Raw genomic sequence first — 12,876 nt, 5'->3', positions numbered from 1 at the left:
CCCGCAAGTCCATGAATATCTCTTAGAGAAGGGCTTGCCATTCAAGATCCTTCTCCTTATGGATAACGCTGGTGGACACGCAACTGACCTGTCGCGTGAGGGCGTTCAGGTTGAGTTCCTGCCACCCAACACCACGTCATTAATTCAACCAATGGACCAGGGGGTTATCAGGGCGTTCAAGGCCCTCTACACGAAGAATACCTTGGCGGACCTCGTTGCGTGTGTGGATGCTGCCCAAGATGACGAGGATGAAGACTTCAACTTGAAGGCGTACTGGCGGCAGTACACCATAGCCACGTGCCTGCAGAATATTCAAAAGGCACTTCAAGAGATGAAACCTGCAACCGTAAATGCGAGCTGGAAGAAGCTGTGGCCCGATATTGTTTACGACGACAAGGGATTTACTCCGTCGGAAATCCAACACTCTGCAATACGGAAATCTGTGCAGTTGGCTGCCATAATTGGGGGGTGACGGGTTTGGCGACATGACGACTGAAGACGTCGACGAGTTGTTGGACTGCCATTCCCAGCCCCTAACTGACGCAGACCTCGAAGACCTGACGAAATCGGCAAGTGAGGAAGAGAGTGAGGGTACCCAGGAAGAGACCCAAGAAAATGTAGAAGAAACGGGCTTAACATTAGAACGGCTCGCCAAGTTCTGCAACCATATGAAGGAGGCGAAAGAAATGTTGCAAGAGTGGGACGAGGATATGGTTCGCTCGATGCAATTCTGCAACAAGGTCGATGACATCACGACTCCCTACAGGATGCTCTTGGATCGAAAAAAGAAGCAGCGGCAACAACTTCCGATCACAATGTTTTTTCAGCCTCGCAAAAAAGAGCCAGTTCCTCCTGCTAGTACGCCTTCGGAAGAAATTGAAGAAGTTGAAGAGGTGTCCCAGGAAAAGACACCTCCGTCTGAAGAGACGTAAAATACTATCATTGACTGCACAGTAGAACACATCATCAGCTTCATCATCATCATTTCTACTGTGCAGCAAATTCATCGCCATCGTCATTCAAGTTTTTTCTTGAACTTCTTTCGTGGTGAGTACAGTAACAATCTTTATTTTTTACTTTAACCTGTTTTATAGTTTAGTAATGTACTGTACGTACTGTATGCATTAAGTTAAAGGGAAGGTTTTAAAAGTCTACATGTTGTAACCTATCATATTTTTTTTGTTTAAAATTTACATATACGTACGTAAAACAATCTCTCTCTCTCTCTCTCTCTCTCTCTCTCTCTCTCTCTCTCTCTCTCTCTCTCTCTCTCAAATTGTTTTCCTGCTTTGCTACGTACAAGTACTGTATAATTTATATTTGTAAGGTAACATATTTTGTAAATGCTTTTACTGTAAATACTGTATGTACTGTATCATTATTTATCACTATCATCATGCGTGTTAAATGCCTTGTTTGTTCTGAGCGTGGTTGTTTACTGAGCGTACACGCCGTCGTTTCAGGCGGCGTCATAAAGAAAAAGATTTCATTTGGAAGTCCTAAGAAAAATACGTAAACTAAAACATTGGTAATAAAAAAATCAACATACAGTACTGTATAATCAATATAATCGATGCAAAAACTAACCATACGTACATATATGTGTACACTAAATGAGTTTGTTTCTTCATTATGATCAGAGATGAACGTAAACAAAACATTGGTTGCCATTTTTTATCGTGCTTTTTAGGTGTTTAGGAAACACATGATATAAAATCGCCTTTAATATTTGTGCCTGTTTTAGTTTAGGGTGCTGTAGTACATGCATTAAGTGTTCTGTACATTAAAGGGTGGTTTGTTAACAGTACTACGTACAAGGGAAGGTTTTAAAAGTCCGAATATACATGTTAAATAAATAGGTAAATATGCTGTCACTACTTCGCGGATTTTCACCTATCGCGCCCGCGTCTGGAACCTATCTACCGCGATAAACGAGGGTTCACTGTACTCCCTTAACTGCCCCCAACACTTTGCAACCTTCATTCACTCTCTGACGTACATCTGCTTCCACTCCACCATTTTCTGCAACAACAGACCCCAAGTACTTAAACTGATCCACCTCCTCAAGTAACTCTCCATTCAACATGACATTCAACATTGCACCACCTTCCCTTCTCGTACATCTCATAACCTTACTCTTACCCACATTAACTCTCAACTTCCTTCTCTCACACACACTTCCAAATTCTGTCACTAATCGTCCAAGCTTCTCTTCTGTGTCTGCAACCAGTACAGTATCATCCGCAAACAAAAACTGATTTACCTCCCATTCATGGTCATTCTCGTCTACCAGTTTTAATCCTCGTCCAAGCACTCGAGCATTCACCTCTCTCACCACTCCATCAACATACAAGTTAAACAACCACGGCGACATCACACATCCTTGTCTCAGCCCCACTCTCACCGGAAACCAATCACTCACTTCATTTCCTATCCTTACACATGCTTTACTACCTTTGTAGAAACTTTTCACTGCTTGCAACAACCTTCCACCAACTCCATATAACCTCATCACATTCCACAAGGTTTATGATTTGTGTATTAAAAAAAAAAAAAATTCTTTATTTGAATACCCCTTTGTGCCCTCCCCCCCAAAAAAATGCCTTAATCTATTGTTATTTTTTTTTTTTACAGGAATTGACAGCAGCCCCCTACACTCAGTAGGGAGGGGAATTTAGACTATTCAGAGTACTGTATGTATATAGGAAAGATGAAGTTGCCAAAAGGATATTTACTCAAGACTTGTATTGTAAATATTTCTGCCCTGCTACATGGTAACTTGATTCAAAATTAGGAGCCAATGAAACTAAATTAGTCTTATCACTGACCTAGGTGGTAATATATTGACACAGTGTTTATGGACAGTTTTCCTGCCAAAACTGAGAACTTACCATGGAACCCTTGTTGCAGTCACTTCCCAAGCTTGTAATTGACGTCAGTTTTCTGAATGAGAGATTTAGGCACTACTGTGGTTGGTCAGAAAAGTTTCGATGACAACGAAACCTTATCACAGTGCAGGTTTACAATTGGAGATTTTCTAGACATTGCTATCATAAGCCCACAGAGATCTGCACAACTTCTCAGAAATGAATCAACGGTCATCTTACGCGTACATCCAGCTAGCCCAAGGTAAGGCCAGCTAAGAAGAAAGTAAGGGTCCTGCTGGGTCCCCTTTCCTAGTATAAAAAATCAAGGGTTGGTGCCCAGAGCTCCGTTTTCTTGACCTATTACCTAGATTTTTGGGTATTCCACCGTTGTCTATTTTTTGTGTAGTGAACGTTGTGGTGTGGTCGGCATTCAGACACTAGGCAGTTCGGGTGCTACCTCTGGCCGCAGTCCGCAAACCACTACAACGTCACAAACTTCTCTTTGGTTAACTATGTTGACGATGTTGGTTCCCGGTCGTTTAGTACCTCTTCCACCAACTCCTCCCCCTCCCCCCTTGTGCAACATATCTTGCTATTTTTTGCTTTCCCAACATTTATAGAACCTCCTAATTACTGTACAAAAAGAGGAAAGCTGCAGGACTGCAATATTTTGGAGTAAATGGAGAGCGTGCTCTTGTAGACAAATACCCATAATATTTTGGTTTACCTTTGGTTATGATCAGCTGATCTGAAGGTCCTGCTACCGTATCAAAAGATTGCACACCTACGAGTGGCGTATTTTTCATATAATTTCTTATGATTATTATTATTAATATCATTTTTATTATTATTATTATTATTAGCCAAGCTAATAATAATAGGCCCAGGATCCTGCTAACAGATTCTCCTCTCTCAGCCACCAGTGGAGGCTTATCACAACCTCCTTGGGTACCCACAGCAGGGTTGCGGGGTGGTCGGATGTCTGGTACCACTGGCTCTTCAGAGGCCACTGTACCAAGCGAAGATGCAGTCTCTCGAAGGGGACAAGTTTCTACAAGGAGAGATTACCTAGAAGTTTCTACCAAGAGTGGGTAGGAAGAAATTTCCCTTCCAAAAAGGTTTCTTGCTACCTTCCTGAATCTCAGATCCTGTCGGCACTTGGAAGAATTCTGGCTCGGATTGAGTCTTATGTCCATACTTTGGTACCTGATAGATTGTTGAGGGACAAGGCTGGACTTCTCTAGGTTCAGTTTGACCCCAACTGCAAAAGTCTAGGAGTAGATCCCTGCGCCTTATCAATAGAGCTTGGGACATACTGTAGATTGCTAAGGAAGCCTGGTGAGTCGTTCATGATTTCTTCCGTGTCTTTGGCCAACATTTTGGATACTTCCTCTAGCAAGAGGAGGTGCTTTACTGAGCCTTTCAAATGATATGGTCGGGTTTTCTGAGTCCTAGTCAGAGGAGCCAGACAGTCTATGAAAGGGGCTTGATACCCTCAACAAAGGATCTCTACCATCCAGGGATCAGCCTTGAAGGACTGCTGCCTAAGTCAATAGCATTATAGGCATCCCCCCCACTGGCGGGAAGTTGGGGGACATGCCCTCCCTAGCAGGAGCCTCTGCGACCATGACCTCATCGTTTGGAGGGAATATTCCTCATGTTGAAAGGTGGGTTTGGTAGCTTGCTTCAAAGGTTGTTGCGATTCTGTTGGAAGCAGAAGCTGTCTCTGTTGAGGATGTTGAGAAACTTGTTTTAAAGGCAAGTTCCATTGCAGTTCTTGAGGGGCAGGCATCTTTGGTGCTGCTGCTGCTTTCCTCATCAGGGAAGCATGTCAAAACTAATCGACCTTTTCTATGGCTGTAGTCAGATCCGAAGGAGGGAACAGAGGAGAGCTTACTAGATCTAAGTTTCTCAGGCATGACACATATCTAGGTGATGGCTGCTTAGAGCATCTGGCCAAGACTGCATCACAACTTTTTAAGATACAATTTCCCCACAGGGAAACAGGCTGATGTGATAAGAATTCTAGGACTATGGCCCTTGATTGTTACAGTGCCTCAAACGGTTTAAGGGCGGGTCTATTCCTAAGGTTTTCTGTAACCTCGAAGCGGGATAATGCTCCAGACCATTAGACGAGCCAAGAACAGTCTTGACTCGTGAACATAGCTGTCACTTCCATGTTTGCCATTTCAGTACCCGAAAAGATGGAGGGGATGTTGGATAATCCATTAACTGGTACAGACAGTACTAGGTTAGCAGCGGCAGCATCAATAGGTAGTGGGCTCTGAAAACAGCTAGAATAGACATAAAAACTTCTTTGGTGAGAAAGGGCCAAGAGCGGTAACTTTGGGGACCTGCTGGCGTTAAGTGAATTTTCAGCCGGTGAAACTTGCTTATTAAATAAATCTAATGTGTCTTTAGTTTAGTTAGAGAGCACCACATCAAACTTATGTGTTAGACTTTGGGATTGCGGGAATATAGAATCGATAGCTCACCGTCTGTTATCGGTTTGTGCATGAGGAGTCATATTTAGGCCATCCAAACAACGGATGAGACAGAATGTTAATAAATTGGAATGCTTCTGAATCAGACATCGGGCTCTCGAATGGGGCTACGTCAGCTGAGCTGGTGCCAACATGCTCAGCGAGGTTCTCTGAAATCATTGATAGTTTACATAAAACACCATGCCGTGTCATTCAATCTTGGGGATTGAAAATCCACAGTTATATACGTTGTATATTTTAAAAATACAGGAGCTTTTGCATTTTTTACAATGTGTCTCTTCGGCTGAAACTGGGAAAAATATCCCAGTGAAGAAAGGAAATGGAAATAAATAAACTATATGAGAAGTAATGAACAATTAAAATAAAATATTTTAAGAATAGTAAAAACATAAAAACAGGTCTTTCATGTACACTATAATCTGTAAAAAGATATGTCAGCGTAACAACATGAAAACATTTTTCATACATAAACTATAAAAAGAGACTCATGTCAGCCTGTTAAAAATGAAAACGTTTGCTGTCAGTTTGAACTTTTGAAGTTCTACCAATTCAACTACAGTACCTGATTAGGAAGATCATTTCACAACTTAGTCTCAGCTGGAATGAAACTTCTAGAATACTGTGTAGTATTGAGCCTCATGATGGAGAAGGCCTGACTATTAGAATTAACTGCATATCTAGTATTACGAACAGGATGTTATTAAAGGTCTTGGGTTTGTATGGCTAAGAAAAATATAAAATGTCTTTGAAATTTGTGATTTTTTTTTCTAATTAGATTTTGATATGTTTATTGCAGCTCGATTACAAAGTTGAAGAAAAAATGTTGAAAGAGGTCTTCAAAATTGCCGGCAAAGTTGTATCTGTAGACATCAGCAAAGATCAAGATGGAAAGAGTAGAGGGTTTGCTGTTGTTGGTAAGTGGAAATATTACATTTTAAGTGATTGGCTTTAATTGATGTAATCAGTGTCGGAAGTACATGATTAAATATGTAACATTAATCAACCATGTATGTATCCATTATTTCTTGTAAATGATATCACGCCATAACTTTGTTTATGAATACATGGATAATGTTGCTTTGAAGGCACATTTAGACTTAACCATGGATTTAACTACTGTATTCAGATTTTATAGGATACAACTGCAAGTCCAGTGTGATTGTATGTAAATGAATACAGTAGTACTATAGTCTATCAAGTTTACAGAGACAAACATAGAGTATCTATGAACAAAAACACATGTCTTATTTCTGACTTTGTATTATGAAAATGAGAAAAATATGCCAGTTGATAGTTATAATCAATATGATTACAGTACTTTAAATATAAAACGTCGGTAATATAAAATTTTAATAGTTATACTTTTGTATTATTATTCAGCTGTAATTAAAAGGAATGTTGCATAAATGATATCACTTTTTCATAATAGCTTCTTTGGACAATGATGGGCATTCATTAATTGACTATCATCATTAAGTATCCCCTGCAGGCAGGTACTTATAGGAACCTGCGCCAATAAGTGGCCTAAGAAGTGCGAATCACGACCTTTGGTTGGAATTTTGGAAATTCAGGTTATTTAACTCTAAATGCGAGTGACCCTTTTTTTTTATTGGATTTATTCCTTTTTAAATATTTCCTGTAAAACAAGAGTATTTGTGAATATATTGATAACAAGAATAAATCTTGTGTTAACTAAATTGTTGTATTTATATACAATATGGTAATATATAAATGGAAATTGTTAGTAATTGAATGCAAATTACCAATATTCATATATGTATAATTTTTCTTTCTCTTTATTTACAGAATATGAGCATCCAGTTGAGGCGGTACAAAGCATTTCTATGCTTCATAATCAAACATATTATGATCGAAAAATGAGTGTGAGAATGGACAGAGTGTCGGAAAAACAAGAGTCCACTTCATCCAAGTTACCTCCAGGTTTAAAGGGGGTAGGGATGGGTTTGGGTGTTAATGGTACGGCACTAGTTGATGTATCAGGTGGGCATCTAAATTCTTTGTATTTGAGTAACTAGTTACATCTTGAAAAAAGTTTATGATGCTCTGACTGGCTGTTAAGTTAGATTTATGCAGTTTGAAGTCTGCAAATTATTTTAAATGTTTGTGACTTTTCTAAGAAAGTTATAGTCAAATTCATTATATTGTTGCTTTTCTTAGGGATGGAAACTTACTTTAATAGTAGTAAGAATTTTTTTATTCGCAATCTCGACACCTTTTCCTTAAGATATTTTTTCTTTGTTAAATACATATCCTCTTATATCAGTATTATTCCATCAAATTAATAAGTAGAATTAGAAATAAAGATATGGTGTCAGACAGCAACACAAGTTATCAAATAAAAGGATAAGGTCAGGTGAAGAAGAGAGTGAGATTGTGGTAAGGCTATTAAATCAGACAGTCAAAGTGGTTCAGAACAAGTTGCCTGGTCTCTGCACATGGCTGCTTTCAGTTCTGAAGGCAATAGGAAGAGGATGATAGTTGACTTAAGTAGGCTTAAGGTTTATGCATAGCAAATCACTTCCAGCATGGAAACAATGGCTTTGGTTTGTTCCAGCAAAAAAGGAAACCTGGCATCCCTTGACCTTAAGAATTCTAACAATGTCATTTGAATTGTAGTTTTATATTTTGCCCTCATAACTGTCTTTAAGTATTTAACAGGACTTTTACACTGATGGCTGTATGGGCTCACTGGTGTGGTATCTAGTTTTGAAAGGACCTGGAAGAATGGGTTTTTGTGATTCAAGTCTGCCAATGCTTGGGATTTCATATCAGTTTGTGGGAAAAAATTGACTTGATACTAAGATTTATGTACAGTGTGGATGACGACACAGGAGCACCCATTGTTTGCATGAGTGAGGAGAGAACCAGCTGGTGAATTTTGATAAGGTTATGGTTGGCATGTGCCACCTGGACAAGTACTCTGAAGGATCTCGGGTATTGCTTGGGTCTTGGTCATTTTTAGGAGTTATACAGGTCCCACCCTCCCCTAGAGAGTTTGATTTTCACAGAAACATCTAGTCAGGGTTGTGGAATATCGTCGTCGTCGTCGTCGGCGCCCACTCGTGTCCGAGTATTGGGTTCTGTCGTTAGCCATCAGCCTCCTATCTGTGGGGTGGGTGCTTATGCCTGATGTGGCTGTTAAGTCCTAGTCTGTGGTGGAAGAGTCGCGGACAGTGTTCACAAGGGAGGGTAGGTGGTGGGCGGGGCTGTTCTAATCGCTCTCTCCTTCTTCTCCTCCTAGCCTCCTCATTTAGTCTCCTCCTCTCCTCGAAGCCCACGGTGCCATGGTGTACTGTACTCCTCCAGGTTTTCCTGTCCCTGGCTGTTTCTTCCCATGAGGAAGGATCGATGTCAGTTAGAGCCAGGGTGCGCTTTAGTTGATCTTTATAGCGCATTTTCGGGGCTCCTCGTGGTCTGGTGCCCTGGGTCAGTTCTCCGTAGAATATTTCCTATGCACGTGTCCTATCCAGCGGAGGCGGTGGTGGATGATGGTGGAATATATACTTGTTCCAACACAGAGACTTACCTCGAAACACTTTCTTAGGAGTTACCTGGAACCTCCTCTCAAACGACCAGAGTTTTGTGTAGTTTACCCTACTCCCATTTTCTATAGTGGTAGGCCTAGCGGGGGAAAACGTGCCCTGAGGGCAAGCCAAGGTAGGCCACTTGAATTTTGCAAGTCATGAAGCAGCATATTGACATTCTAAGAGTTCCTGGCTGTCCCTGGCCCTCAAGACTTGAATCAGCCCTCATAAGGGAAATTAGGTATGATGAGAAAAAACCCAACGCTGAGAACTTCTAGATTTCAATTATTTCTCTCTGGGAATTGTAGTTGTGATAAGTGTCTTGATCGGTAATTGGGGTTTCTCGTCAAGATTGATTATACTTTGCATCAGTGGGATATGGCTTTGTAGACCTGTTTGCAATGAGCCTCATTTGCATCTGTGTATGGCTTTGGCAATACAAACCGGATAACTTAAGATGATATACTGATTGATTCTTAGTTGGGAACACTAGGACAAAAGGCATAAATTGATTCCTTCTTGTGAAGATGGGGCAAGATGCACTAATTGATGTTTTTTGGGGAGAGAAACATTTATTCTCTACTGCTTGTTACTCCTCAAGCAGGTCCTAAACACTTTTGAGTTTTTATGAATGCAGGCATGTTGATAGGCCCCCGTGGCTAGAGTAGAAATGGTTCTCAGATTCCGATAGTGATCGAGGATCCCAAGGTGAAAGAAGTTGCTTTGTCAGCTGTATTTTATATTGTTTCACAAGGATTTATAGAGATATAACAGTTTTAATTTATCTTGTAGTCTCTCGAAAGTTGCGGATTCTATTAGAAATTGCTTGAAGCCTTTAGTGTAATAAGGATCTTAAATTGTAAATCATACCTGTAGGTTATCCTTCTGTATTGGAAAATTTTAATGGGCAAGTGATGCATTACAGTCCAGCATTGATTTAAAAGAATATGAAAATTGGAGCCAGTATTTAACAAAATGGTGCCAATTTAGAGCAAAATAACACTGATATTTTGGAGTGACAACCAATTTAGATGAAAAATGCTGTTTTAGAAAACAAGGCCGCATTAGATTGATGTGCCAATTTAGAGTGAAATGCTGCTAATTTTATTTGAAGTAGAGCCAGCATGGAATATGAGGCACTAATTTTAAAATCCATTTTTTGCTTAATGACACCACCTCAAACAAAAATGAAGCAAGAACACATTGGTGCTACTATGAAAAGAACAAAATGGTGCTGATTTCAAATGTATGAAATATCACTGATTTAAAATAAAAGAAATGATGGTAATTGGGTACATAAATAGCTTTGAGTTGAAACTTTTAGAATTGGTTGCAATGTATTATGAAACAAGGTAATGCTACTTTAGATATAAGAGGAACTATTTTCAGATGGATTTGAAAGTTAAATGTTCGTTACATTAATTTCATCAATTTATCTTATACAGTAGAAAGGATAAGCAATATGAATAAAATTACAAATAAGGTTTTAGTGCTCATTGTTTGGATAATGCTCTCATTCTTATGAATTATCAGAAATTCTTAAATGTATTATTTGTCCCTAAGCGAATGCAAACTTTCGTCCTTTAATCAAGAGAACTGTATTACTTCAGTGCAATGTAGATGGGTACTGAACCGACAGGTGATATGAGGGAACCTCTGCCCACTCATACGAGAGCGAGGCTAGTACCTTTAATTCAGCTGCAATGAGTGCACACTTGTTACTGCCTCTAAAAAAGAGCTATTGATCTTTTTTCTCTTTCTTTTTTGCAGTGTGTATGTATATAAGTGTTACTGACAAGGGAAACAACACTGGGAATGAGATTGTTCCCAGGTAATAGTGGGTAATGTTGAGGAATGTATATGTTAAAACTTATTGCCGTTATCCACCAGCAATTTTTTTTTGCAGGGGATACAACTGCTCGCAGTCTCATCCTTGTGATGAATGTGGCATGGCCTCTGCAGGGGAAATAATTCTCTTGAGAAGGAGAAGAAGAAAGTAGAGATCATTCACAGTTAACTTTGGAACTTTAATTTTGATACTGAAAAAGCTTTATAGCTTCTTCTTCTCCTAAGAGAACTGAACTTGGTATCTCTGGAGAGTTCTCCTTGGGCTGGATCCTCTAAGAGTATTCAAAAGTGTTTGGGACCCCTTGACTCTCCCTCAGAGTGGTCCTCAAAGAGAGTGGAAGTATTATCTTCCCCCTGAAAAGACCATACGCCCCGCCCCCTGCTCTCTTTAGAAATTTTCCTCTTATTGTGCATACTGACAACGATATGTAATGAAGTTGGCTTTTTTTGGATATTACTGAAGCTCAGTCCTTGTGGAAACTGAGGGAGGCTTTTTGTAGCTGCCAAGAATCGGGAGGTGATTCCTGACGTTGAAGGCTATGCCTGAGGTTGTCCTGTGGTAGTTTCTGTTCCTATTGAGAAAGTCTATGTGGGTGCATTTGAGGACACATTTCAATACCCTTTAGACAATCTGAATGTGTATTTCTTACTTCTTTTTGCCTAATATACTGACTAATCAACTTATTGTTGATGTATGGTTTAAGGATGAGTGATGACTCCCAGATGGTTGCAGACTGAATGGTACCCTGATCTAATGATGCTCCTTGTCGGTATCCAGAGAAGACTGTTTTAATAGCCCACTCTTTGTCATTCGCAGCTTAAGAAGTACTGTACCATCACTTGGTGGGGTTTCTTGCACATCACAGGTGGAGACTATCCATCATATTGTCTTAGTGAAAGACTTTCTGAGAGGAACTGTGATGATGTCTGGGTATTTACTTTGCAGCCATCCACCAGGGAAATTAGGCCATGCAAGAAGAGGTTCTTTTTGTATTTTTGGGAGAATTGGTACGCAGCTCCAGTGGGCAAATGTGTGTGTGGCAGCTCTAGCCTTGCTGATTACTGCCGAATTTCCATAATTCCGATATTATCTGAAGTGTTTGGATGTCTTGGCAAAATGTCTGAATGGGTATGCTGAAGGTAATAGTCTGCTCCCTAGTTTGCAATTTGGCTTTTGCAAAGGCCTTGAGCATATGTTGCCCTTCTTGCTATTTTTAATGCTGTACAGAAACCCCTTGATTATGGAAGTTCATATGATTGGCCTTGATTTTAGTGCTGCATGTGACAGTGTTAATCATGAGGCCCTTGTTTTCAAACTCAAATTGTTGGAAGTAGGTGGGTATTTCTTAGCATCATTTTTAGATTTTTAATTAATAGATTGTAGATAAGTTGTTGATGGGTAGCATAATTACTTTAGGAATGTAATAACTGGTGTTCCATAGCATAGTGTTCTTGGCCCTTTACTTTTCATACTATATTCACATATGTTTGGCCTAGAAAACCAGCTCGTATATGGTAATGATGTTATTCTCTTTGCATCAGTTCCATCTGATTGTACATCTAGGGTTTTTGAACTCCTTAATAAAGGTCAAACTAAAGTTGGTGCATGGTGCATTGATAATGTTTCTTTTAACTATATACAACTCCTTTGAAATTTTAGGTGTGATTCTCGATTAGATCTTTACTTTTAAGAAAGACATAGTCAACTTCTTCAATTGTGAAAAAATGGCTTATTGTGAAAGTCTTAAGGTTTTCAGTGATCAATCTATCCTGAAGAAATACATAATTCTTTCATTCTACCTTGTTTAGAGTATTGTTTTTCAACTGTTGACTTTTATGTTTGTATACTTTATTGGACAAAAACTTGCAGTCTACAAAATTTCTCATTCCTAATCTTTGATATTAATCTGTGGCACCATCATTCATTTGATTTTTCATGCATGTTGCATAAGATTTTTCATAATTCTGAACATCCATTGTATTTATATCTTCTCATTCTGTACATAGTACTAGGTATGCCGTTAGTTCTAAGAGTTGTCTTCCCCGCCATTAGGCTCAACACTACACAGTATTTCAGGAGTTTTATTCCAGCCGTGACCTGATAGTTGAATG

General features: G+C 39.5%; 1 protein-coding gene across 4 annotated transcripts in view; it reads left to right on the top strand.

The window, feature by feature from the left end:
* The window catches only part of LOC137629480 (myelin expression factor 2-like), a 100,996-nt gene that overhangs the window by 83,939 nt on the left and 4,181 nt on the right, over positions 1-12,876 (top strand). For 2 of the 4 annotated variants that reach the window (XM_068360810.1, XM_068360809.1), the window contains exons 6-7: positions 6,168-6,285; positions 7,178-7,348. In XM_068360810.1, coding sequence (XP_068216911.1) covers positions 6,168-6,285; positions 7,178-7,348 — 289 coding nt within the window. Of the gene's footprint in view, positions 1-6,167; positions 6,286-7,177; positions 7,373-12,876 lie in introns of all 4 variants that reach the window. The other 2 variants (XM_068360808.1, XM_068360807.1) reach the window with 1 other exon arrangement.

The sequence above is a fragment of the Palaemon carinicauda genome, chromosome 37, assembly GCF_036898095.1.
Source record: "Palaemon carinicauda isolate YSFRI2023 chromosome 37, ASM3689809v2, whole genome shotgun sequence".
NCBI classification, from domain to species: Eukaryota; Metazoa; Arthropoda; class Malacostraca; order Decapoda; family Palaemonidae; genus Palaemon; species Palaemon carinicauda.
This window is presented reverse-complemented; position numbering and strand designations above follow the sequence as displayed.